The sequence below is a fragment of the Vulpes vulpes genome, chromosome 10 (genome assembly GCF_048418805.1).
Source record: "Vulpes vulpes isolate BD-2025 chromosome 10, VulVul3, whole genome shotgun sequence".
Classification (NCBI taxonomy): domain Eukaryota; kingdom Metazoa; phylum Chordata; class Mammalia; order Carnivora; family Canidae; genus Vulpes; species Vulpes vulpes.
Window position 1 is genome coordinate 92,367,607 of NC_132789.1, and position 27,094 is coordinate 92,394,700.

Sequence of the window (27,094 nt, forward strand, 5' to 3'; positions counted from 1 at the left end):
TCCAGATGGAAAAGGAGATAGAATTGAGTGGTAACAAAGTTTCTCTGTGTTCTTGAAGATACTGAGAGATTCTATGCGGTCCTAAATTAGAAGTTACTAAGGATTAAGCATTCACACCTTTATCATGGAATTGTAGAGAGCTCTTTTGCTCCTCTACACACCAATAGGATGTTCTTGTGCTGTAGATTACATGTCAAGTACTTAATTAAAACATTTTGGTTTTTAATATTTTTTAATTTTTCTTTCCCCAAAATGTCTTCAGAATAGCTCTGTCTCCCAAACTCTTTAAAATGCGTTCTTTATTTAATGTCTTCAGAGTAGGTTTTTCTGGATCCAATTTCATCTGCTCTGCATCAGCTAAAAGAGAGAAACTTTTAGTTCCTTCAGACCCGTTGGTTTATTTCAACAGACTGAGTTAGGAATGAAAATTTAGATATCTTAATGTATTTTATAAATGTTTACATAAGCAAAGAAACATTTGATTTTGTTTTTTATAAGAAAACGATAGATAATTGTGGTTCAGCTGAATTGAGAATTTTTTTTATGCTTGAATTATCCATATAATTGACTCAATTCTTCAGTTTCCCCTTCAGTTAGAAAGTAGAGGTGCAGACTTACCCATTGTTTAATAATAAAAGCTATAACAAAATTTAATGTTATAACAAATTTTACTGCCATTGTAATCATTTTGATGTTAGAGTGTAATTATTAACCTGAACATGTTATGGCAAGCAGAAATAATAGTTCTTCCTTCCAAATTTCAGTATACATTTTGTTTCTGCCAGCTACATTGAAAGGTTAGATATTACTTTCAGGGTTCATTCTTCAATGCACAGAAATATACTTTTGATAACAATCCTTTCTTAAGGCTATTTGGTCTTCTTTATGCCAGTGGATATTTGATCATAAAGTCTTTAAGAATATCACCACAATCTTCCTACTTTCCATCTATATTTTTAATTTTGGGGTTTGTAAAAGCAGAATTGCTAATGTGGCTAAAACTCGGACAAAAACAATTACTACTATAATTTGTTTTTATAACTGATGATGAAAAGTGTTCCAAAGCCATATATGCAAAATTAGAATAACATATTTTACAAGTAAGTGATACTATATGGATTTCAGATCTACTTTTTCTTTAGCTGTATGAATATTTCAAAATAAACTTTGGATTGAATTATCTAGATGATTGCCTTACTATTCCATGAGGTTTATATTTGTGAAAGTAGGCAGTTTATATAAAATTTCAAACATATAAGATATCAAATCCAAACAAAGGGATTGCAAACTGGTTCTCTAAATAGAAACAGTACATAAAGAACAGATAGGGATCAAACTACTTATAGGAACTGATTATTTAATTAAGATGTCACTTTTAAGTAAATGTAGAAATAATGGCTTAATTCGTAAATGTTACTAAACAACTGGATAACTACAGAATAAAATAGGTATGACAAAATATTAATTTATTAATATATATACAAAATATTGGAAAGCAGTAAGACAAAGTTGGATAAACAATAGAAATGTGTATAATATGCATAATCAGGCAATTTACACAATATGACATATCAGTAGTAAACATTAAAATATATTCCACGTTTCTAGTAAAAACAAGTGCAAATTTAAAATGTTATATTTTTGCATATCAGGTTCTTATATTAGAATTAGTGATAATGCCCAGTGCAGAAGTGGATGAGCAGATGTCCTAATATAATGTTGATAGGCTATTTACATCTTCCTGGAGGTCATTAAGAAACATACATCCTAATATATATCTTCTATTATTGAGTAATCTTGCTTAGAGAAACTTACCCTAAAGAAGAACATTGACATTGATCAATGCTGAGGTTAGGGGCACCTACCCCCTATATAGTCAAAAATCCCAAAAACTTTACTAATAGCCTACTATTTACTGGGTCTTACCAATAACATTTTATTAATACATATTTTTGGGCAGCCCGGGTGGCTCCGCGGTTTGGCGCTGCCTTCAGCCTAGGTGTGATCCTGGGGTGCCAGGATCGAGTCCCACGTCGGGCTCTTTGCATGGCGCCTGCTTCTCCCTCTGCCTGTGTCTCTACTTCTCTCTCTCCTCTCTGTGTATTCTCAAGAATAAATAAATAAAATCTTTAAAAAAATACATATTTTTGTATGTTATAAGTATGATGTACTGCGTTTTTACAATAATAGCTAACTTTTTATTTATTTTTTTTGGTATTTTTAGGCTATCTGGTTCATTCTTAAAATTTTTCCTAATTTTTGCAAATCTCCAAAAAATTTTCCAATATATTTATTGAAAATAAATTGCATTTAAGTGGACCTTCACAGGTCAAACCCATTACCCATTCAAGGGTCAACTATAGTTATAGAAGTTTGAAAACTCATTCACATCCACACACACACATTTCCCCATAGTTAAGATATATATACAGTGTTCTGTATTCGCTAATAAATATCTTTTAAGATGTTTTTCAAGTCTTTTTATGTCAAGAAAACATTCTGAAATGTGGTACATATATTGTTGCTATCGAATAGTCACAAAGCTGAAGAATGTAGGACATACTCAGGTCAAAAGAGTGAACTATTTTAGAAATTATTAAAATTTATCTATTATGTTTTTGGCCCTAGCTAATTTTTAAAATCTGTTGCACAGGGGCCTGATGTTTATATGAAAATAAATTGCTTGAAATTCATGGCATTTTAAGTACTCAACCTCTTTCTCTCCATATATTGTTCCATTCTTAATTTAGAAAACTGCTTTCTTTTTATATGGAAATACATGAAAGATGTAATATGAGTCCTAATTATTATTTTTTTGTTTTTGTTTTTGCTCTTTCAGCCATTTTTTTTTTTAAATTTACAGTTTAGGTTCAATGCAAATCAATTCCATAACATGAGAAGTTACTATGAATCAAAGCATAAATACACAAACACAATATACAATCCAAAACTGATGTACAGAACTCAGGGGTGAAACAAAACCTTATGCTCATTCACACACACAGTAGCTTGAGATCTGTTGGATATTGTTGTTCTGGTGTAGGTTCCTAAAGATGGGAAAAAATGACTTTGGTTATCAAGATTACTGTGGCCATGTTAGATACTGGAACATCTATGCATCAGTGTGTGACCATGTGAACAAAAGACCTTAGAGTGTCTATTTTTAAAAAGCTTTCTGTGCACCGAGGCAGTTGTGAAAAGATTTACTTTCCAGAATCAAGCCCACTTTAGGCTTAGGACCAGGTTCTAACTATCTAAAAATATTGACTAACAGAGAGTGTTCCAAATGTGGCTATTCTGATTCAGAGTTTAAAAAAAAATTATTTACAGAAAAAGTAAAAGTTTTTTTTTTTTTTCTGAATTTAATATAAGCAAGCTTCCAGTCTTCAATTCCCAAATACTTGATTTATGATTTTTGGCTCCCGCACTTATTTTGCCTTTTTAATTTCAAGATTTGTCAATTTTGCCTTCAAAACATCATTTTTAAAATTGTAACAAGTATTCAACATATGCAGAAATAAGCATTTTGAAATTAGTTGAAGTCAACGCACTTCTACTCTTTGGAATCAGTTTAGCTAAATGAATCTGGCACCCTTGTTCAATAGGAATAAGTGATAAGTATTCAAGCAAAATTTATTTGTTATGCTTCACAATCAGGGGTAGATTCCAATCCATCATTGCCCTGGCACATGTCAATTACTATATAAAAAATCAAATGCAACGTCAAACCCAAAGCCTCAGAGGAAAGAGTTCAGTTCCCAAGAAACAGTGATACCTTAACAATGAAAAACTTTTATCTAGAGTACATAGGCATTAAATTAGTACTGCTGAAACAATGCATTGAGGATTTGCAGTAACACCTGGAAGTTCCTTCTAATGTTCATATAAATAGAATCATGGAAGCTTTTTGTATTAACCGTTTTATGGCCTTAAAGATTTAATGAACCAACTGAAAACTGAAATCTGTTCACATCCCATCTTTTACATCTAGGTAAGATAAAATCTATTCTCTTTTTCAAGATAGAATTTTACAGGTCCATACTTCTTAAGCCACATTTAAAAAATTATCTCTTATCTAATCTTGAATGTTGTCTCTTCATCTTGCACATGAAACTCCAGTAGATTTAATAGACATTCATCATCTAGTCAAACCCTTCACATGTTCTTCAAACCAATCAAATTTGGGACCCTCAACATTCTGTGTCAATAAAATAAAGTGTGGAATTAGCATATTCAATGAAGACCTGTTTTTTCCTTGTCATACTGGATGTCTAGATGCCATTTGGATTGGGTTTAGAAGATGGGGAAGTATAGACGTTTCTTGGCCGGAGTCTTTTAACAGTAGAGATGGAGAAGGGAGAACGAGCTCAGGAAGAGGCTGGCTGTTGAGAGCAGAGCACCGCCAGTGGTGTGGTGGTGGTATCAGCTGGATGTGGGGCAGTCGAGGTACTCTGGGAGGAGTTACTTGAAAGTGTTGCAACAGTTGTTTGATTTGAATAAATCTGTGTGGGTAGGAGCAGCGCCAGGAGCAGCAGCCCCAGCCGGAGCCTGGCCACCGTCGCTCTGCCCGAGTCTGCTCCATGGGCATCCGTGCGGGCGTGCATCCCTGGCTGCAGGGGAGGGGAGGACCGCGGGCTGGGGGCGGGGTGGGGTCATGAGGTTTTTAAAAGCAAAAAGAATGTAAGAGGAAAATTAAAATATCAGAATAGTGTTTATTCCTGAGAGGAGACCAAGATGATGGGATGTGGAGCAAAGAAATAGATTTAACAAAGCTAGTAATATTTAATTCTTAAGATTATTGGTAGGTTTATGGGTGTTCATTTTATTCCTTTACTTCATACCATATATATATTCTCTCTATATACTATTATTTAAACATTACATTTATTTTTATATATCTAACATTATAAATAAAAATTTAAAAGAAGATAATTCTGTAAGTATCGTCTTCATTTAGGAAAAGACAAATATGTAATTGTTTGCAATATTGAATTATAATGGTAAATGAATAATAATTTGCAATAGTATATTAGTAATAATCAGAATGAAATGAAATAAATCCAATAGTTAAATGTGTAGAAACTTGCTAAAAAAATGTTCTATATTTACCTAAATGGATAAATCGTGACCCTATGTAATAGCATTCAAAAAGGAAATTTTTAAAATTCTATAGAATATTGCATGATTAGCACAGTAAGTGAAACTTGAATTCTTCAAGTGGAAAGAACGTAGCATAATTGAACACTAGTTGGAATAATATGTCGTTGGAACATCTTGTTTGTATTACTGCTAATTAGCATCAACATTCATTTTGGCTAGGATCTTTGTCCCCAGAATAACAGAGAAGGATCAATCCGGGAATAGGAAAGGACTAGAAAATTTAAAATTTTGAAAACAACTTTAAAAGTGATTTATTCCAACTCACCATTATGTATCTGACTCTCTGCCCTCCCCCCAAACCTGCACCTATTTAAAATTCTCTTGATTAATTCAAAGTCAAAAAAGACTTTTTTTGGTTTAATCATCTATAAACTCATCTCCAGTCTTGCAGCCTTCACATGTATTGCAGCATCTCCCTCAGACTGAGTAGAAATGAAATGGAGACCAGACATATTACATGACTAACTATTAATTAATTAAAAGTGACTAGAGTTTTGCTTTATATCTGCTTTACGTATATAAAACTGTTGCCACTTTTCCTTCCACTTTGGCCTTCTTGCCCTGTCACCAGGCCGCTGCCTGGAAAGCCAGGGTTACTGTGTAGACCTTTATTTTTGGTTCACTTTGCTACCGATTCTGAGGAAGGGAATGTTTTTCTCTTCTAATGCTGCAGAACCTCAAGGTATGGATTTTTAATATCTCTGTAAGTTTGGGGAGAGAAAAGTATGTAAGACATCCTTTATAAAATATAAAATGAGAGTAGTAGGCTCATCGGGCCCCCAAATTGGAGTCTCCACGACTGGGCTATTATCTCCTTGGTCATAGTTAGGAGAAATGGCCAATGATGAAGCTACGGTTCTATCTCAAATACTATGGTCTGGAAACTACATGTAGCTATAAAAAGAAAGAAAGAAAGAAAGAAAGAAAGAAAGAAAGAAAGAAAGAAAGAAGAAAGAAAGAAAAGAAAGAAAGAAAGAAAGAAAGAAAGAAAAGAAAGAAGAAAGAAAGAAAGAAAGAAAGAAAGAAAGAAGAAAGAAAAAGAAAGAAAGAAAGGAGAAAGAAAGAAAGAAGAAAGAAAGAAAGAAAGAAAGAAAGAAAGAAAGAGAGGAAGGAAGGAAGGAAGGAAGGAAGGAAGGAAGGAAGGAAGGAAGAAAAAGAAAAAGAAAAAGAAAAAGAAAGAAAGAAAGAAGAAAGAAAGAAAGAAAGAAGAAAGAAAGAAAGAAAGAAAGAAAGAAAGAAAGAAAGAGAAGAGAAGAAAAAAGAAAAGACACACTCCTAGAAGTTCTAAAATTCATTTGTTTCAAAATTTCCCTAAATCATTTTTATTACTAGGAAACATTTGGGCCTTTTTGAAATAAACAAGCTCCTTCAATAAGAACCAAAAGAATTAGCCACTATTGAAAGGAAGTAGGTAAACGGAGAGACAATGAAGAGGAAGTGTAGGTTGTGGAATTTATCCTCGGGCTGATGATAATTGTTTCTATCCCTGGTACTATATGAAAATGAACAGATCCTGTTCTTTTGAGCAGAATTACTAACTTACTCTCTTTACCTAATTCTTCATGTTACTACATAAAGTAATTTAGAATCCTGGGGATTGTAAGTTTTACGATTGAAATGCTCTTTGGCATCCTCTACGCCACCGCCTTTCCCTGAAAAACAAGAAAATTGGGACCCAGAGAGGTAGGTGTTTGCCCAAGACAGATGGTATCATAGCCTCTGGGCTCCCGGGCACTTACTCTTTGCACTAATAACTCACTTTTAATCCTTTTATTTTTACAGTGCTCACAAGCTCACAAGCAACTTTCTAATTCATCTTCTTAACCATTTATACGTAGTAGCGATTATAAGAAAATATGATTATTATATTTGGGCACAGTATTTATCTGTAGGAATTGTGAAAGGCTCTTTCCAGTGTGTAACGCATTTTGTCACGGTAACACGGTACTCCCGCCCATGCCACTTTGCAATCAAGGAGCCCGCAAGTGGTGAAATGACTTCAGAAGCCAGTGAATCAGTCTTTATGCAATCATATCTGTTTCATAAGTTGGTAAATTGTTTTGAAGTTTAGAACTCCCCTTTGAATAGCGATGATGGCTAGGCTAGTGAAGATTAAATTGCAGCATTAAAAAGTGTAAGTGGTTTCAAGTCCCGGGAGGCTGAGCTATATGCAGATGGGTACAGCTATCTTTACTATACCCCGAAGACATTCATGGAATGGAATGATTTGAAGAATATTAAAGTGCTTTTGTTATTTTGAAATAAAATCACCTAGGTCACTTTCTTATCTTGTGTCCATCCCAACCCTCTTTCTTTCTGTAAGAATTATATGGATGATGTGGACTAGGTGGGAATAGACACATATGACATATTCAGGATATCATATAATATTTTTTAAATGCTCAGTCTTTTCTATTTCTTCCACATAAACTGCATCAGAAGTGCACTTTTAAAGATAGCACATTTTATAAAAGGACGTATTGTTCCATTTTCCCAGAGAGTCTCTATATTGAGCGAGGCATTATCTGTAAGTGCTGCGGGTAGTTCAGTAGATACATCCTATTCCATCAATCTCTGTGCTGCTCTAAAGAATGCTGGGGTAATGGGAGCCCCCCTTCTGCTGGTAAGACTCTGCTCAGTGTGGGGTAACACAGGGAAAGGATTTGTAAGTGATTTCTTTAAACCCTTCTTGCCTATAGGTTAACTTTGAAACAGCCCAGGGATAAAGTGATGGCTATATGTTTTATTTTCCTGTAGACACTTGAACAAAACCTGCATTTTGTATCTTGCACAGACATAAGGAGAATGAATTGGTAGGATTTTGTTTTTATTAGACATCAGATAGTTTTTGTTGCTTTTTTTAAAGATTGTATTTATTCATGAGAGACCCAGAGAGAGAGAGAGGCAGAGACACAGGCAGAGGGAGAAGCAGGCTCCCTGTGGGGAGCCCAATGCGGGACTCGATCCCAGGACCCCAGGATCACACCCTGGGACAAAGGCCGATGCTCAACCGCTGAGCAACCCAGGCGTCCTGTAGGTTATCCAAGATTAAGGTATGGAGTGGAGTTTTCTTTTACTTTTCCTCTCCTTGTCCAGCAAGCTCTCCCCACACTGACATCTAAATAATTTCCAAGATCTAGTCAAACTTCTTTTGTACTTTATATATATATTCCCTCTTTTGCATTCCCACCTTTTAACGATCTCTGGAACCATTTCAAATGATTATATATAGCAATTTTTTTTTTTTTTTTACCAGCTAAACCTTTTAGTAGCACAGCTTTGCGAGGTAATATTAGGAAACATTCACTGCCAAAACAGCAATGTCATAGTATTTTTTTAAACAAATATTAATAACAGGTCCTCAGTTTCCCATAATGATTATATAAGCATGCCACACTCAAGTCATGAAGGACTACCTGCAATGAGGTAACACACTTGTCCTTTACATCATAGATTTGTCATAACCGTCCCTTTATCCAGAGTCGCCTCTGCATGGGCGCCTGGATGGTGCAGTCTGTTAAATGTCCAGTTTTGATGTTGGCTCAAGTCATGATCTCAGGGTTGTGAGATTGAGCCCCAAGTAGGGCACCTGCCTCAAGCTCCGTGTTGGGCTCTGCTCTGGGCATGGAGTCTGCTTAAGGTTCTCTCTTCCTCTCCCTTTGCTCTTTCCCTCTTGCTTGCTCATGCTCTCTCTCTCTCTCTCAAAAAAGTAAAAAAAAAAAAAAAAAGTAGCCTATATTCACACTTGGCTCCCTATGCAAGATCCACCTTTCAAAATTCTACCCCAACATAAAAAGCAAAGCTCAAATGTCTCTCCCGAACATGAAACTACGAAAGTTTCACAGATGAAAATAAATGATATTTCCTTTGACTTTAGCAGTTATTTTTTTCTCCACTTTCCTGGAAATCTTAACTTTAATCTGCTTTGTTTTACGTCTTGGTGAAGATATTATCATCCGTCTGAGACTAAAAGTCCCATGAGGGAAAAGACTGTTTCTTATTTAATGTTTTATATTCTTCACAGAATCTATTAATCATCTTATATATTTCTATTATTTTCCAACTCTATTGAAATACAATAAATTAGACACATTTAAAATGCATAATTTAGGGAGCTGGGTGGTTCAGTCCATTAGGCATCTGTCTTTGGCTCAGATCCTGGTCCCAGGGTCCTGGAATTGGGAGATCCTTGTCCGGCTCCCTGCAGGGAGCCTGCTTCTCCTTCTCCTCCCTGCTCGTGCCCTCTCTCACTATCTCTGTCTCTTTCTGTCTCAAAAAATAAATAAATATGACTAATTAACTAACTAAATAAAAATTAAATAAAATTTATTTTAAAAATGAAATGCATAATTTAATCAGTTTTAACATACATATGCACCTGTGAAACCATCAACACAATTAAGGCAACAAACGTTGCCATCATGCACCAATAATTCTCTGTGCTCCTTTATATTCTGTTCTCCCTCCACCCCCATCTTCAGGCAGCCGTCACAACCGCCCCATTAATGTGCTTGTCGTCTCTATATATTAGATCATATTTTCTGGAATGTTACTATAATAAAAATCACACGATATGTCAAAATATAGTTTGTTAACCTCGATTGCTCAGCCTGAAAATTTTGAGCCTCATTCCTGTTATGGTGCGTATCTTGTAGTCCATTTCTTATTTTAATTGACAAATAATTCCATTCTATGAGCATAGCACAATTGTTTATCTTTTCCCATGAAAATTTCAGACAGTGGGGCTGTGCCCGATATTTGGCTACTGTAAATAAAGCTACTGGGAACATTTGCATGCAAGTCTTTCTGTCGACATGTATTTTCACTTGTCTTGGTTAAGCGGTTCAGAACTGAAAAGCTGTATCACTTGATTTGTGTATGATTCATTTTTTTAAGAAAATTCCAAACCGCTCTCCAAAGTGATATGCCATTTTGAGTTCTTTCCAGCAGTCTATGAAAGTTTCAGCTGCACCACAATAGCCTTGGTGACATTTGGTTTGATCGGTCTTCTTATTTTCAGTCCATCTAACCAACATGTACAGTTATCTCAATTTGTGATTTTAATGTGTATTGTCATGATAATTTTTTTTTTTTTTGCACGAGTCTGTTGTGTATGTTGTGAACATCATTCCTTAGTGGTTTGCCTTTTTTTCTTCCTTCTGGTGTCTCTCAAAGAGCAAAACACCTTAACTTAAATGAAGTTCAATTTATAAATTTTTCTTTCAGGTTTTGGCTTTTTAGGTTCTACATAAGAATTCCCACTGTAAGATCTTGATGAATTTCTAGTTTCATTTAGAATCTCTATAGTTTTAGGTATTGCTTTTAGGTGTATGATTCACTTAAATTACATTTTCCTTATAGTGTTAAGTGAAGAATGTGGCTTTTTTTTTCTCCCCCTCCCAATATGGATATTCCGTGGTTCCAGCATCTTTTATTGAAAAAGCTTTCTTTACCACACTGAGTTGTCTTGGCATCTTTGCAGAAAATCAATTAACCACATATGGGTGAGTCTATTTCCGGACTCCCTGTATGTGTCATTGATTTATATATTTATCTTCTTTGCAATACCAAACTGTCCTGATTCCTGAGATTTATAGTAAATCTTGAAATCAGGTCAGGTAAGTCAACCAACTAGACATATATATTAAATACATTTATGTTTTAATATGTGTATTTATTATATACACAAGATATATAATTGCTTTGGTAATTTTAAGTCCTTTACATTTCCATATAAATTGTAGAATCAGGTTGTAAAAGCTGCAAACAACAACAACACCCCAAACAGCTAGAATTTGGACAGGAATTATGTTGTTGACATACCTCCATTTCAGGATAATTACCTTTTTAACAATACTAAGTCTTTTAATCAATAAATGTGATGGATCTCCCAATTTATTTAGGTCTTCTTTATGATGTCTTTGCAATACTTTTGAGTTTCTATATAGAAGTACAAGATGTCTTTTGACAGAAATATTAACAGGTGTTTGTGGGTTTTGGTACTATTATAAGTTGATTCTTTTCTTAAGATTTTATTTGTTTATTCATGACAGACACAGAGAAAGAGAGGCAGAGACACAGGCAGAGGGAGAAGCAGGCTCCACGCAGGGAGCCTGACGTGGGACTCGATCCCAGGACTCCAGGATCATGACCTGAAGCAAAGGAAAGACGCTTAACCACTGAGCCACCCAGGAGTCCCAGTTCATTTTTTTCTAAGTTTTATTTTTCACTTCTTTTTGCCTCAGTGTAATTATATATCTATTTATTCTGGTACAACATTGAATAGAAGTGGCAAAGGCAGCATATTTGTTTTCTTCCCTTCCTCCAGGGAAAGTTTAATTCAATTAAAATACTGGTCTTTTAACTTTAAGTATGATGTTGGAGGAAGGGTTTTCACAAATATACTTTAGTAGTTGGAGGCTCTATACAATTTCTAGTTTGCCAGGACGTCTTTTCATGAATCAGTGTTCATTTTTTCAAAAAGCTTTTTATGTCTCTATTGAATTAACTATCTGTTTTTTTCTTTCTTTTGTTAGTATGTTGAATTTCATTAAATGATTTATTTTTTTAATGTTAAGTCAATTCTGCTTTACTGGAATAAACCCTACTTGAACATATTGGAGTATCCTTTTTGTGTATAGTTGGATATGATTTTATAATACTTCATTAAGGATTATTCATGAGAGATATTGCTCTGAAATTTCTCTTTTTTGTAATATCTTTGCCAGGGTTGGTATTATGTTTGTTCATGCCTCGTAAAATGAAAAGGGAAATGATCCCTCCTGCAATTTTCTAAAAAATATATTGTGTAGCACTGATGTTTATTCCTTGGATGTTTCATAGAATTCACCAATGAAAACTTACGGGCTTGGTATTTTCTTTTCTTGAGAAGTTTTTTGATAATAAATTCATTAAAAAACATGTATAAGACTATTCAAAATTTCTGTTTCTTGTGTTGTATCTTTTGGTATGTTGTATATTTCAACTTTTCCATTATTTGTAAGATATTAAATGTGTTAACATGTACATGTTCCAATATTTACTTAATAACTGTAAAATCTGTCCTACTATTTCCCTTACCATTCCAGATATTGGTGATTTATATTATATACTTAGCCAAGGGTTTGCAAATTTTGTTGTTCTTTTTAAAGGGTCGGCTAATCTTTGCTGACCTTCTCCACTGTTTGTTTTCTAATTCCTTGATTTTTCTACTTTTTTTTATATATATATAAATTACATTCCTCTCCTAACTTTGGCTTTTTATCTAAAGGCAAAAACTGGGCCATTAATTTTTTTTTTTTTTTACCTCTTCTGCTTTAGCCACATTCCACAAATTTTGATATGTTGTATTTTTATTATGATTTCAATTTCCATGTCTTTTCATATCTGTCTCTGAATGTTGAAGTGCATTGTTTAAATCCCAGATATTTAGAGCTTTCCTAAAAATATTTTTAATTTATAAATTTTTATTTTTGTTTACATTTTTATTAATTCCTAATTTAATTTTATTGTGGGAAGAGAATCCTTTTGAATTTAATGTAACCTTGTTTCATTTCCCAGAATATGGTCTGTTCTTGTGAATGCACATATGAAAAGAATACATAGTGTGAAGATCCTGCATAGAGAACAAGGTAATTCGTACACAGTGCTCTTCAGATCTTTTATAATTTTACTGATATTTTGGATAGTCCTTCTATCAATCACCGGGAGAGAATTGTTAAAATCTTCTAGTAGGATTGTGAATTTGTCTATTTTTTTCTTTAGTTCTATTTTTGTTCAACACATGTTGAGGCTGTGTTATTAAGCATGTTCTAATTTATGATTGTATATCTTTTTGGTGAATCTGTTCCTTTTATCAAAAAGACAGTCTATCTCCGAGGACACTGTTGGTCTCAAAGTTTACTGTATTAGATTATAAAATAAGGACTCCAGTGTTCTCGGGCTTCTTCTTGGCATTGTATATCCATTTTTGCCTGTTTTATTTTAACTTTTGTAAGTATCTTACAGCAAGCCTTCAGTATTAAAAAAAAAATCTCTGGTTTGCTTTTTATTGGAGTGTTTAGACTACTACTATTTAATATAATGTTTGATATATTTGGATTTAGGTCTACCGATTTGTTTTTATATTTTGTTTGTCCTTCTCTTTTGGTTTCCCCTCTTCCAATTTTCTGCCTTCTTTTGCACTATATAAATATATTTTAGTATTTCACTCTAATCTATTGGCTTTTGTGCTATATTTCATCAGATTTTTTTTTAGTACTTGCTTTGCCGCTTACTAAATGAATACCTAAAATTTTATAGTCTACTAGATGTACAGTGCAGACACTTGCAAACCTATAGGTGAATACCTTACTGTCTTTCATGTTGTAGACATTATGAGTTAAATCCATATACACTGATAACCACACCAGGCCATTTGGCTTTAACAGTCAACATACATTTTAACTTATGAGAAAAAAAAATTCTATATTTACCCTGATATTTACATTTCTGTTGCTCTCCATATCTGAAGGACCAGGTTTTTCTAATACCATTCCTTTTAGAGTGAAAATCTTCTGTTAGTATTTCTTGTAAGAACAGATCTACTGGGGACAAATTCTCTATACTCTTTCCTCTGAAAAAGTAGTTATCTTCCCTTCATTCCTGAAGGATCTACTTGTGGGCAGACCTGGTGGCTTAGAGGTTTAGCACTGCCTTCAGCCAGGGCGTGATCTTGGAGACCTGGGATCAAGTCTCATGTCAGGCTCCCTGCATGGAGCCTGCTTCTCTCTCTCTCTCTCTCTCTCTCAACTCGGTGTCTCTCATGAATAAATAAATAAAATCTTAAAAAAAAAAAAAACCCTGAAGGATCTATTTGCATATTTTTCTTTACAAGAAAAGTTCTTTTCTTCGGTAATTTAAACATGTTTCTTCTCAGTCTTCTGGCCTCTGGATTCTGAAGAGAAATTTGTGGCCATTGGGATAATTATTTCTCTGTTTATAACTTGCAGTTTTCTTCTGCTGTTTTTAAGACTTTTTGTGTTTTTTTTTTTTAGCAGTTTATGATGCATCTAAAAGCCATGCTTTTTTTTAAGTTTATCCAGTTTAGATTTACTGGGTTTCTTCCATCTGTACATTTCTATCTTCCCTGCATTTGAGACATTTGTGGCCATTATTTATTCATATACCTTTTGTGCTCCAATCTTCTGAGACTAGTTAAACAGATGTTCCACACTTTGATACTGTTCTACAGGTCCTTAAGGTTTTCTTCATTTTTTCCACTCATTTTTCTTTCCATTCTTCAAATAGGATAATTTCTATTGATGAATTTCCAGAAGCATTATCTCTTTCCTCTGTTATATTCTTTTGTTAAGCTCACCATGAATTTTTATTTAAGGCATTGCATTTTTTAGTTTTAAAATGTTCACTTTGTTCTTTTTTCCAAGTTTTAAATTCTCTCGAAGTTTCCTATATTATAAAATTCAACTGAAATTCCTATTTCCCTTATAAAATTCAAGTGTGTTTCTATTTACCTTATGAAACATTGTTTTAAAACTGATTTAAGTCTGATAGCTTTAACATCAGTCATTTCCGGGTTAGTATCTATTTCTCACATTCTCCCATAAGCGTTTGTTGCATTTTCCTAGTTCTGGATACACTGAACAATTTTTAAAATTTATTTATTCATGAGAGACACAGAGAAAGAGAGGCAGAGACATAGGCAGAGGGAGAAGTAGGCTCCCTGAGAGGAGCCTGATGTGGGGTTCAGTCCCAGGACCCCAGGATCACAATCTGAGCCACCCAGATGCCCCACAAGGGAGAGGATTGGTAAGAAACTGTATCTGTGGAATTGTTAGAAAGGCTCCTACAGTAATGGAGCCCTTCCTTATTTTCACGTAATAATTTATAAATGTTTATTGGCAATTCTGTGCCCTATTTAGATTGTGAAACCACTCAATTGATGAATGGGTTTTGAAGAAATATTCTGCTCTTCGAATATATTTCCCTTTAAGTTTGTTTTGAAATAGCAACAAATGACAATTCTTCAAAGAGCTTGAGAGAGACCCTGGGATCAGGACCTGAGCCAAAGGCAGACACTCAATCACTGAGCCACCCATGCTCCCCTGAACAATTTTGAACTATATTAGGACATGGCGAATGCTGTGCTGTACAATATCTGAACCCTGTTATACTCTTGTAGAGGGATGTTTTTGTATTAGCAGAGGTTCAAACTGCTTATAGAGAGGTCATAAATTTTGACTTGTTTTCTGTATATGGTGGCTCAAATCTCACTCAGTTCAGTTCTCCAAGCTTTTGCTATGCTGATTTTGATCTGTTTTGGGTGTGAATGATTTGAGGGTGGACTGAGATTTTCTGTGCATACATACACAGAATTAGGGGATCCTCCATCTCTGGCTCTTTTGTCTACAGGAATCTGCCTACATTCTGCAGCCAAAGGTGACCTTTGTTCTCTTTTGTCTGATAACATAGCATGGGTTTTTCTTGAAGTTTTAGCCCACTCTCTACATCTATGCTTCTCTGCAACTAGTTGTGTGTGCATGTGAGCGTGCACATGTGCACACACACACATACATACCTCCTCCACCCCTCACTCCTTATGCCTGCCATACTTGTGGAAAATTGAAAAAGTTAACCTCCATGATGGTTGTTTTTCTAGTTTTTACAACTTTTCAGAACCTGCTAGTTTGTTTTTGTTTGTTTTTTTTTTTAAGTGTCTCCAGATAGCTTTTTTTTTTTTTTTTGCATTTTTTCTAGCATTTTTAATTCCAATCAGCAGAAGTGATGGGCTCATGCCACTCCTAATACAGAGAGTGGAGACTCAGAAACTTAGATCTAATGAGTTTAATTGAGTGATATTTCAGCAGATTAGACATAGTGAATGTGTTAACCAATGAAGTGAGAAAGTATTGTGAAGTACATTTCTAGAGTAGCTTAAAAATATCCTTTTATATTAATGACTACTGGCTGTGTATCATTATCATATTTTCATTACTCTCAATTTGGGCCATCAAATAAATAAGAGAATATTATTCTAAATGACCATGTCATAACATAGAACAAGTTTTTCAGTTTTCAATCTTGTTGAGAAAAAAAGACACTGGGGAAAATTATTTAGTGATTCCAATTAACACATCAATCGCTTAGTCAATACCTATCCACTTTTCCTTTCCTAGCTTTAATTTTTTTCTAGAATTAGTAGAAATGTTGAGTTCCAGGTGATAAATAATTTGTCTAAACTAATAATAATGATGATGATTACAGATTTATACAATAAGCCAAGACAGAAACACATGATTGACTTACTAGGACTCAAAAAATAAAAACTACATCCCCGTGAGTTTTTCCTATTTATTGAGACTACTTTAGAAAGAATATGCCATACCCTAATTGTTTTCCAAAAAGATCTTTTTTTTTCTTATTTAAAGATTTATTAATTTCTAAAATCATATTTATATTATTTTCCTTGATTATTTAGTATAAAATAAATGCAAATTTTCTAGACTGTGTCCTTAAAGTGTCTCAATCTACATTGCCAGGTTTTAAAACTACATGGTAAAATTTTATCATTCTTAATTGTTTTAAAAATCAAATTTTGGTGAAGTGCAGGGGCCAAATTTTATATATTGTGCTGCATATAATCTGTTTGCCCCTTTATATTTAATCTGCACACTTTTCCACCATCAGCATTTTCTTAGGAATTTTGTCTTCCACTTGGATTTAGTCAATGGTTACCTATTGATCCTAACTGGAGATCAGAGTAGATGGTGAGTCGAATTAGTTATTCTCTTAATTTTGTCTTTACAAATGTTTGTCTTACAAAGTAAGTATGTACACAAAATATACACTTAGTCTTAAAACATGAGTAGCTTGATGAATAGATATGCCTTGCCGAGGACAGGTAATAGGCCCTGCATAAAGCAGAGGAAAACTCATTGCAGAGGCAGAGGAATCAGTGTGGATGTGTGGGAATTATTGACAAAGTCAACAAAATATAAAGATTTTGGTATGGTTGTGGCTTAAAGTTCAAGTCTTAGAAAGATAATTAGATATTCATGGAATGGCCTTTTCTCTTATAGTCAGGCAAATGAACATTATCTGGTAGACAATGTTAAGTGGTACAGTTCCATACTGAGATTGCTGCCAGGAAAAGCTCACTTGCCCCCAAACTAAAGAACGTATCGCAAGAGAGAGTGAAAATCTTAGGAATACATATGGAAGGAGATGCTGAGCACCTAAATCAGGTTAGTAGTGATGGATGTATTTATTTCATGCTCTTTCATAATATGAATGAAATCTATACAGAGTATTCAACTAAGAAAATGCATATAAAAGAGTTTGGAAATTTTAAAGCTTTTTATTTTTGGATATAGTCTAAAATATTATTAATACCTTAGGGGAAAAGAAAAGTACTTTTTACCTCTCTCTATGTAATATTGAACAGTATCATGTCTAGATCAATTGTCAATATGTTTTTAATGAGAAGATTAGTTATGATGAAAGGCAATTACCTGTTGCAGTGTGTCTTCTGAGAATTTTATTTCTTTGACTAATTTCATAATATTAAATAGAGCTGCCCACGCAAATGAGATAGAAACTCTATTATAAATGGGTAATCAATTAGTTTTGTTTACTCTAAAGTATCATCAGGTGTGCAGCAGTTTACATACCGTTTTATAATTAACTGTACATCTCAAGTAATTCTGAGATGTCAGATTACCTCATAAAACGGACAATGTAAGTTGCAAGATGATATTGATGAAAGCACAAGGAAACAAAAAGAAATTACAGAGCAGATGATTGGTATTGTTTGAATATTTACATATTTAGGAAAGAGAGAACTTTAGGAATGAAGAAATGTTCAAATCTACAAAATATTATTGACAGATCAATTAATATGGAATTTAGGCCATCCCATGGGAAATGTATTTTCGTCCTCCAAATTTTATTTTGTAAATTATCTGTATAGTCAGTGTTAAAGTGACACTAAAATACAATTAGCTTTTCCTTGACTTGTATCCCATTGAGTTATCCTGCAGAGAGAGTGGGTTAGGAAAGTGCATTCCAGCAGTGCCATAGTGTAAAGAGTTTCCAGAGGAAAGAAACAAGCAATTACTGCTCCTAACTCCGTATGATTCATATGAGAACTCTCCTGATAGATCGTCTCTCTTCTTTACCCCACTGCACTTTCAGGAAAAGAGGAACTGTTTTTAGGTAATAGGAAAGAGTACATATGGGGTGTTTTTTTTTTTTATTTTAATCTAGGATAGTTTTGCTTTATAACAATAATTAAAAAGTTAGGAAAGATAAAGACAGTATTGTCAAAATATATTAGGGTTAGGGACTTTTGTCCAAGTGGTTCTTTAGTCTAAAATAAAATCTAACTAAAAAAAAAATAGTAGAAATTTTTCTTTTTGAGATTAATGTTTGTTTCAACTAATAATTAGAAGACATTGAAGGACTGTGCCGTAGGATGTTTGCACTTTTGCCAGGGCAAAATTTTGAATTAAGATCCCCGTGAGGGCACCTGTCGCAGTGTATTGTTTAGCTGGATAGTAAGCTTAGGAGGTCTCTCTGTTCTTTTGTTTCAATGTAGCTTTGCTGATAGTTGTATATACATACTATCACATGGGAAACTGTAGCAAATGCTTATCCTTGTGAAAAATAACTATTAAATGAAAAACAGAAAAATTAGTAAAAGTTGAAAATGCAATAAGCTTGCAGAGGAAAGAAATAGCTCTGGACTGAAATATGCTCAGGACCTTATTCAAAGAGCTCTGTGTTGATAAATTTGGTAGTTTAGGATGAGCTTTCAAAATATATCATGTTTGGGGCACCTGTGGCACAGTTGTTTAAGTGACAGAATCTTGATTTCAGCTCAGGTTATGATCTCCGGGTCCTGAGACGGAGCCCACCTTGGCAGATACACTCAGCGGAGAGTCTGCTTGAGATTCTCTCTCTCTCTCTCTCTCTCTCTGCTCCTCCACCCACTCATGTGCTTGCTCTCTCTCCCTTTCTCAAAATAAATAAATAAATCTTTAAATATATATATATATATGTGTTTATATATATATATATATATATATATCTCAAATTCAGATGCATTCTCTGATGAGATTTAAGTAGATGCTTAGAGAATAATAATGAAATTTCTTAATATCAGAGGTCAGTTTTTCTGGGTATATTTATACTTTTTAAAAAATTGTTGTTTCTTTTATGTCATCCCTACCTCTTTCCCAGGAGCCCAGATGCTAACAGAGTGCTTTTTTTTGAGATTGGAAGTAGTTAATAGAAATTAATGATATGTCACTGCAATACAGGGTATACACAGAGAATCAAATTTTGACCAGGAGATAGTCTTTAAGGGCTGTGTCTTATAAAGGCTACTTATTAGTGTGAATATCTTAGGTGTAATTGTCATTTGATTCTCTATAATCTGGATGCCTTGTGTGTGTGTATGTGTGTGTGTGTGTTCACTGCTTAAAATTAATGTTTTTTTTAGAATAACTTCAGATTTACAGAAAAGTGGCAGATAGTATAGTACATTCCCATATATTCCACACTCAGTTTCCTTCACACATTACTATAGTACGTTTGCTATAACTATGGAACCGACACCGGTATCTTACCATTAACTAAACACCACTGCTTAATTGTATTTCACTAGTTTTCCTCTCCTGCACTTTTTCTATTCCAGGACTCCATCTAGGATATGGCATTGCATTTTGTCTTCATGTGTCTTTAGCCTTCACTGGTCTGTGACAGTTTATCAGATTTTCCTTGTTTTGGATGGCCTTGACAGTTTTGGGGAGAGAGTTGTTTTGTTGAGTGTTTCTCAGTATATGTTGTATAGTGTGTGTCTCATATTTTATAACTGGAATTTCAGATTTTGAGGCGAAAGACCACAGAGGCAAAGTGCCATTGCAAATGCATCATATCAAGGGCACATGTTATCTTTGTGACATATCACTAATGTTGTGAACCTTGATCACTTAACATTTGCCAGATCTCTTCACTGTAAGCTCCTCCCACCCTATTTCCATACCGTACTTTTGGCAAGTCCATTAGAACAATCCTCATTCAAAGGCTGGTGAGCTTTATTCCATCTCCTTGGAGAACATGTACATAGTTATTTGGAATTCTTCTATATGGGAGATTTGTGTTTTCTATGCTATACTAATTTATTATATTATCTACTTATATTTAATCCAATATTAGGTTATTTATTGATTTCTCAAATTCTTCCAGCTTTGATCACTGGATGCCCTTGCATTTTTATATCTCAATATCCTATCAGGTACCTTTTTAAACGATTTATAAAGGGTCCTATAACTGAAGATTTTGTGAATGAATGGAAAAAGATTAAATAAAAGTGACTAAACTCATAAGTGACTGATATTTGGTCTCTTGAATTAAGTATAAATTTCTGTCCATGTGGGTAAATACTACAAAAATCACAAGCTCTTTGTGATGAAGCAAAATGACCATCTTAGTCCTGATTTTTTCTTTTCTGTTTTTTTTCTTAAAGTTTTTATTTATTTATTCATGAGAGACACACAGAGAGAGGCAGAGACACAGGCAGAGGGAGAAGCAGGCTCTCTGAGGGGGAGCCTGATACGGGATTCAATCCCAGGACCCTGGGATCACAACCTGAGCTGAAGGCAGATGCTCAACCACTGAGCCACTCAGGTGCCCCGGATTTTCTCTTTTCTGCTTTCACCGTTTTTTGTTCAGAGTCTGGATCCTTTGTAGTGCTGCTTCATAATATCTAGATAGTCTTTCTCATTGCAATTGCACAAAGCAGGAACTTGAATGTTAATTCTGGTTACTCCTGTTTCCACACCCATGCTCTTGTATACCTGCCAAAGACCTAATGCAACTGTCAGTCAAACACAGATGGTTTGTTTCTGTCATATAAAAACTTCTCTTCTTTCAACCATGCACATGGTTTTAGCCCTTCTCCTGACTCTGCTACGCAGGAGGGAAGAGTTTTATAGGCCTTAGTATTTTGACCAAAAAGAACTGTTTTCAGATTGAGTCTGGTGTGCAATTTTTTTTTTTTTCATTTGAAAGTAGTTAAGGATTATCTGGTATATTCTATTTAAAGAATATCAGGTATCTTTCACAAGCCATAGCAGCTGAGTTTTTGTTTTGTTGTATTCACTTTCTCTATATGATAGTAGTGACAAAAATGAAAGCAGAGTCATATATATATGCTGATGCACGTAGGCAAGTTCCTTTCTTAGGCATCGTCATAGATTAGGATGCCACTTCCTATCTGTAGAACTTTGTAGCTTGCAGCTCAATTAAAGAGCTGCCACTGAAATGATTCACTCTTCCTTTGTTCTTCTAACCTTGAAATGAACATTCAAGAATTCCTAAAGTGATTATTGTCCTCCAGTTTGCATATTATCCTGTTTAAGGAACAAAAAACCTCCAAATCCAAAACCCAGAACCTCTATTTACATGTTAAAATCTGCTTGTGACGTTATAGCACTTTTGTTTAAACACAGTATTCAAACTACTAATGAACTGTTCATAGTTTTATTTTAGAGATTGGTGGTTGGAAAGAAAGGAGGACAAACAACTGATCTATGATCTATTTTTAATCCCACTTTCTGGGGGAATGGCTCCTGGAGAAATAAAAGAAAAAATAGGTGACTCAGTGTAGTCTTCTTGTCAATCTACTAGACCTCAGGGCACATAAATTATGATGTTTCCTACTAGAAGGCCATTATCTATGGAATGATTTTAACAGGATGTCCCCAGTTAAGGACTGCTCAAAGTAAATAAACTTAGAATCTATGAAAAATTGAGCCATAACTTCTTGGAAAATGTCACATAAGCTTGGGTGTTAAAGAGAAATAGTTTGGAAACTAGATGTACTTCTGTTGTGTGAGGGAAATCCACAAAAATCTCATTTGGCGATATCTATCCTTCAGGGTCGGAGAATATCTATCGACTGCTACAAGAAGATGTGGGTCGCCACTTTTGTTATTATAGACCTCTTCCTGCTTGAATTGAGCCTCCTGGGTGCCATATTCTGTTGCTGGAAGATATTTCAAAATTACTCTAAAATTCAGGCTTATGTTCCAGGGAGGTTTCTGTTCATAAAAGTCCATTTTCTTTGACTTAACTGTCTTACTCTCAGTGATAGAACTCTTCAAATGGCATGATATGAAAAGGAACTATATTTTCAGTGGACTTGTCCAGTCTGTAAGTCAACCTCATATTATTTACTTCTTCATTAATGTGCTTTCTCCTTTCTTGTCTGTCTCACAAATTATTTACCTTTCTCAACAAAGATAAATAGTGTGTCTAAAATAGACATAATTTATTTGCATTTCACAGAAGTTTAAAGCCAGGCTTTAAGAAACACATTGTTAAAACTAGAAAATATTTCTCAGCTAAGTGTGGATTTATTACAATTCTTAAAATCACAAAATGTTTGAAAAAGTCTGAATTTTTGTTTACTGCCATCTTTGAATTTTTCACCAGTACTGTTAACATGTATTATTTAACATTAATAGCTTCTTGTCCTGTCACTTTGACCAACTATAGTGTGAGTACATAAGCAGCAGCCAGATATTGAATTAGAGCCTTAGAAACCTACAGGATTAGGAACTAAGACCTAGAAGGGAGGCTACAAATTACAATTTCTAGCCCTCACATCTCTGTTTGAGATCAGTCTTCTATAGCTATCAGATTAAGAATAAAAGGCAATAGTGCTGGAAAAATGAATGTGGCACAATTTGAATAACTTTTTTTTTCCTAGAACCAACATATTTTAAGAAAAAGAGTTACTGGATTATCTCTAAACTAAAGGAAAAATGCTCAACTGGTAATAAAGAGTATGGGTTTACATGAATAATCCATAGACAGGGAAATCAGGATAAAATCATTTTCTCATAGGTCAGTAAGTGAAGACAAATATCTAAACTAAAAGTACTAAGAATCAATAGGAGGTAATATTTTTGACACAAATTTTAAAAATAAAGCCAAGCAGGCTGTAGACGGTAGTATGAGAAGAGAGGAATTAAAAGATTATTCTGAGGTTTTAGACCTTACATGATTAACTTACTTTTCAGTAGACTTTTATTGAGATTATAGGTCCAATTGCAGTTGTAAAACATGAGATAGATATTGTGTACCCTTTGGTAACATTTTATAGAAATCACAGTACAATGTCACAACCAAAATATCAACATCAATGCAATCTAATTTTATAGTCTTGTGTGTGTGTGTGTGTGTGTGTGTGTGTGTGGTTATTTTTAAATGCATTTGACTTTTCCAGTAGACTACCTTTAATAAAAATAAAAAACAAACAAAGAATACAACCTCCTTTGCTGTTCAGTGGGTATAAAGTTTCAGTTATGCAAGATAAATAAGTTCTAGAGCTCTATTGACAACACTGTACCTAAAGTTAACTATATCATGTGTTTAAAATTTTGTTAAGAAGATAAATCTGTTAGGTATGCTCACCACATACACACACACAGAAATCTGTATGTTCTCTTTCAAAGTGATCACTGGGGAGGTTTTGCTTATGATACGATTATTGGGGGTTCCTCTTAAAGTACGCATTGTCTCTTTGTCAACTTATGGGTCTTTGTTGTCACGGTCAGCAAACATCTTACCCACATTAGGTGATTACTTTGTTTACTTGCTGATTTGTCAATTTATTGATTGCTTGTTTGAAGGTTCATTGATAGATTGATAAGATTGTATGCAATTAATGGAGAACTTTGATTTCCATTAACATCCTGCAGCTTAGTAAAAATTGCTTATGATCAGCTGTGGGAAGGGAAGCCAGAAAGGAGCTAGTGAGTCTGCACCAATCTGACAAACCATAATGTACCTACTCTACTTTTCATGTATTCATCTTTATCTTTCCTACCCTCCTCCATCCCAGTCCCAGCTCCCGCTCTCCCATGACATCCTTGTGCCTTTGATGATAGTAAAACCCTTGTTCTTACTCTGTCTCTTACAGAGAAGCACATTCTTTTTGGTTTTAAATGATGTAGGAGCTCTTTGTTTTACTAGCAACTCATTACAGCTTATTATGAAAGACTACATTACTTGACAGTTCTGAAAAATATAATGCTTGTTAGTTCTAAAAATATAATCCTTTTGGTTCAGGTATTTTATTCTTTCAATAATAATGAGAACTTACTCTCTCTAAAATGAAGAGCCCATCATTTAAAATGCAATATGTTAATAATTCTAACAGAAATTGGAGCATAAATAAATGTTGTGACCTTGAAACTTTTCCCCCCTGAGACAGATATTTTGCTGCCTTCTATTTTTATCATATTTCAACTTTGAGCCACCCAATTGAGTCTGTAACAAAATACCTTAAAAACCACACATTCCAGATTACACGTATTAAACGTTCAATTTTAAAACTGGCAAATAATGGTTTGAACTAATACAGAGGGGATTTAAGCTTAAGAAAATTGAAGCTCAAATGCTAGCATAGATTGTGAATAATAAGCTAGCCAGAAATTCCATTTGCAAATGTCTGGACTCCTACTAGGCATTTCCTGCACATTCAGAGCTCATCACAAAAATCTTCAATTAGTACCAGAGGACATTGTAAAAGGAAAAAAAGAGTGTTAGTGTGCACTTGGATGCAGATGCTGCTACCAAAGAAAGGCGCAATTGCCTGCCAGACTACATAGACAGCAACCTTGTTTTATGTGAGAGATTTACATATTAAGAAAAGGCTTAAGATATTTGCAACACACTTTTCAGTATTCATTAAATGGAAAAAAAATCCACTTATTCTTCCAGCCGTCATTTTTGGTGAATCTTACAGTCTGCATGAGAGCATCATATTAACTTCTAAAGGTCAGAAGGTTATTTATTTCACTCAGATATAGTAAAATATTGAATCTTAACTGCTTCATGCTACAAACAATTTATGATGATAAAATTTGAAGCAAAATGTTGGCAAGAGTGAATTTTTCACTGTGTGCACAAATGAGACATTAATTAGTTATTATAGAAGACCATTCATGATCATTTAGAATCAGTTCCTCCTAATTTATATAAAAGGTTATTACACTTAATTAATGCCAAGAGGAAAGGTAAACCTAAATGTTTCTATATTTATAATGTTGTCTCCCACCATCATGTTTTTCATTACATATGGTTTAAAATGTTTTAATGTTTTCTACTTGAATTTGTAGCAGTTTGATGCATTAAAGCGCATTTTATCTTTTTAAGATCAACATCTGAGGCACTCTAACACACTATTTACTCTAAGAAAATAACTCAATATATATACAGGCTTGTCATATTATATTTTATTTATTAGCATCCTTTTGCAAATAAAATCCTACTGACAAATGAACTGAATCTAAATTAATCAAATAGTAAAATAACAAATAGATTTAACATTCATATGCTGCTACATTTCCAGTTTTTTTTTTTTTTAAAGAAACGATTTTAAAAGAAAATCTAAGACCATGTGCTTCCAATCTGGCATTCCAGTTCTTCTGAAGTAATGATTAGAGAGATAAATTGGGCTACTTTAGACATGTCCATAATGCATGTTGGAACTTATTCAAAATATTACTCTGTAGAACCTAGCCTGCTTAAATTACAAAGTTGAGTTTTATTTATTTACCTTGCATATTGGATTTGTGAATTTGATTCATGCTATTCTAATCCATGTGAGATTATTGCCTCAACAAGAAATTTTAATTCACAATTATTTTATTTTCCTATGAGGGATATGCATCAAAGATCTTGAAATATTCTTGTGTAGTGCTCTAAACACTCAAAGGAACCTTCAAAGAATAGTCCAGAGTAAGAAGGCAGATTTAGATTAGAGCAAAGAATGTATTGATTTGAAGAAAGAACACATAGAAATAACATAAATAACCCCTCTCTCTTGGAGGGACATTGTTCCAACAGGGTTGGGTGACTCACTAAGGTAGGGTACATACAGCATTGCCATCTCTTTGTCAGCTCTTTTCTATAGGCTTTTGGGAAATTCATTGTGACCAAAGTAGAAGAGGAGACAACTTTAGGTCACACATACTAGAAGTGGGCTGAGCCACATTACATTTCACTCAGGAAGTAAGTCTGCAGGAGAATGAGAAAGGTGATTTCTTACAATAGGTCAAAGTTTGGTTGAACATGTAATGGTATCCACCTTTCCTGTGAGAATTTACCAGAGCTATGGTACCTGCCAGCTCTTGTGTCCACTAGTTTGACTGATTACCCAGACTTTGGAAAGAACACAATGATCATTACCAGTTTTAGAAGTAACATTGGAGTTGTCATAAAAGCTTTTTTTTTTTCTCTGCTTATCTATCATTTATCTATCTATCTATCTATCTATCTATCTATCTATCATCTATCTATCATCTATCTATCATCTATCAATCTACCATCTATCATGTTTTATCTAATATATCATTTCCAATTTCCTTTTTCCATAGATTTTTCTACTAATATTTTATATGAGACATATTTTTGACCAGGATAATCGGTTCCATTGATAGAAAAAATATATTCGGGTTTGATTTAGTAGAGACATAATTATCACCAAGACATGAATATAGTGTCCATTGGGATTGTGGATCTTCCATTTGGGGAAGAGGGTAAGTGTTTTCCATGATATTAGTGTACGTGAATCGTGTTAAATGGGAGCATGCTATTTTTATTTATTAGGACTTTAAGTATGCTTAAGAGAGAGTGGCATTGGCAAATACAATGGATTGGCATAGAATATGGTTCATATATAAAAAAAAAAAAAAAAAAAAAGAGGGATCCCTGGGTGGCGCAGCAGTTTGGCGCCTGCCTTTGGCCCAGGGCGCGATCCTGGAGACCCGGGATCGAATCCCACGTCGGGCTCCCGGTGCATGGAGCCTGCTTCTCCCTCCGCCTGTGTCTCTGCCTCTCTCTCTCTCTCTGTGACTATCAT

The 27,094-nt window shown here is 34.2% G+C and overlaps 1 protein-coding gene across 1 annotated transcript; it reads right to left on the reverse strand.

Annotated features, from left to right (window-relative positions):
- Positions 1–4,335: 4,335 nt before the first annotated feature.
- Positions 4,336–4,604, reverse strand: LOC112926941 (signal transducer CD24). The gene is given in 2 exon segments (XM_026008103.2): positions 4,336–4,412; positions 4,415–4,604. Coding segments are annotated over 2 exon segments (267 nt in total).
- Positions 4,605–27,094: the final 22,490 nt, after the last annotated feature.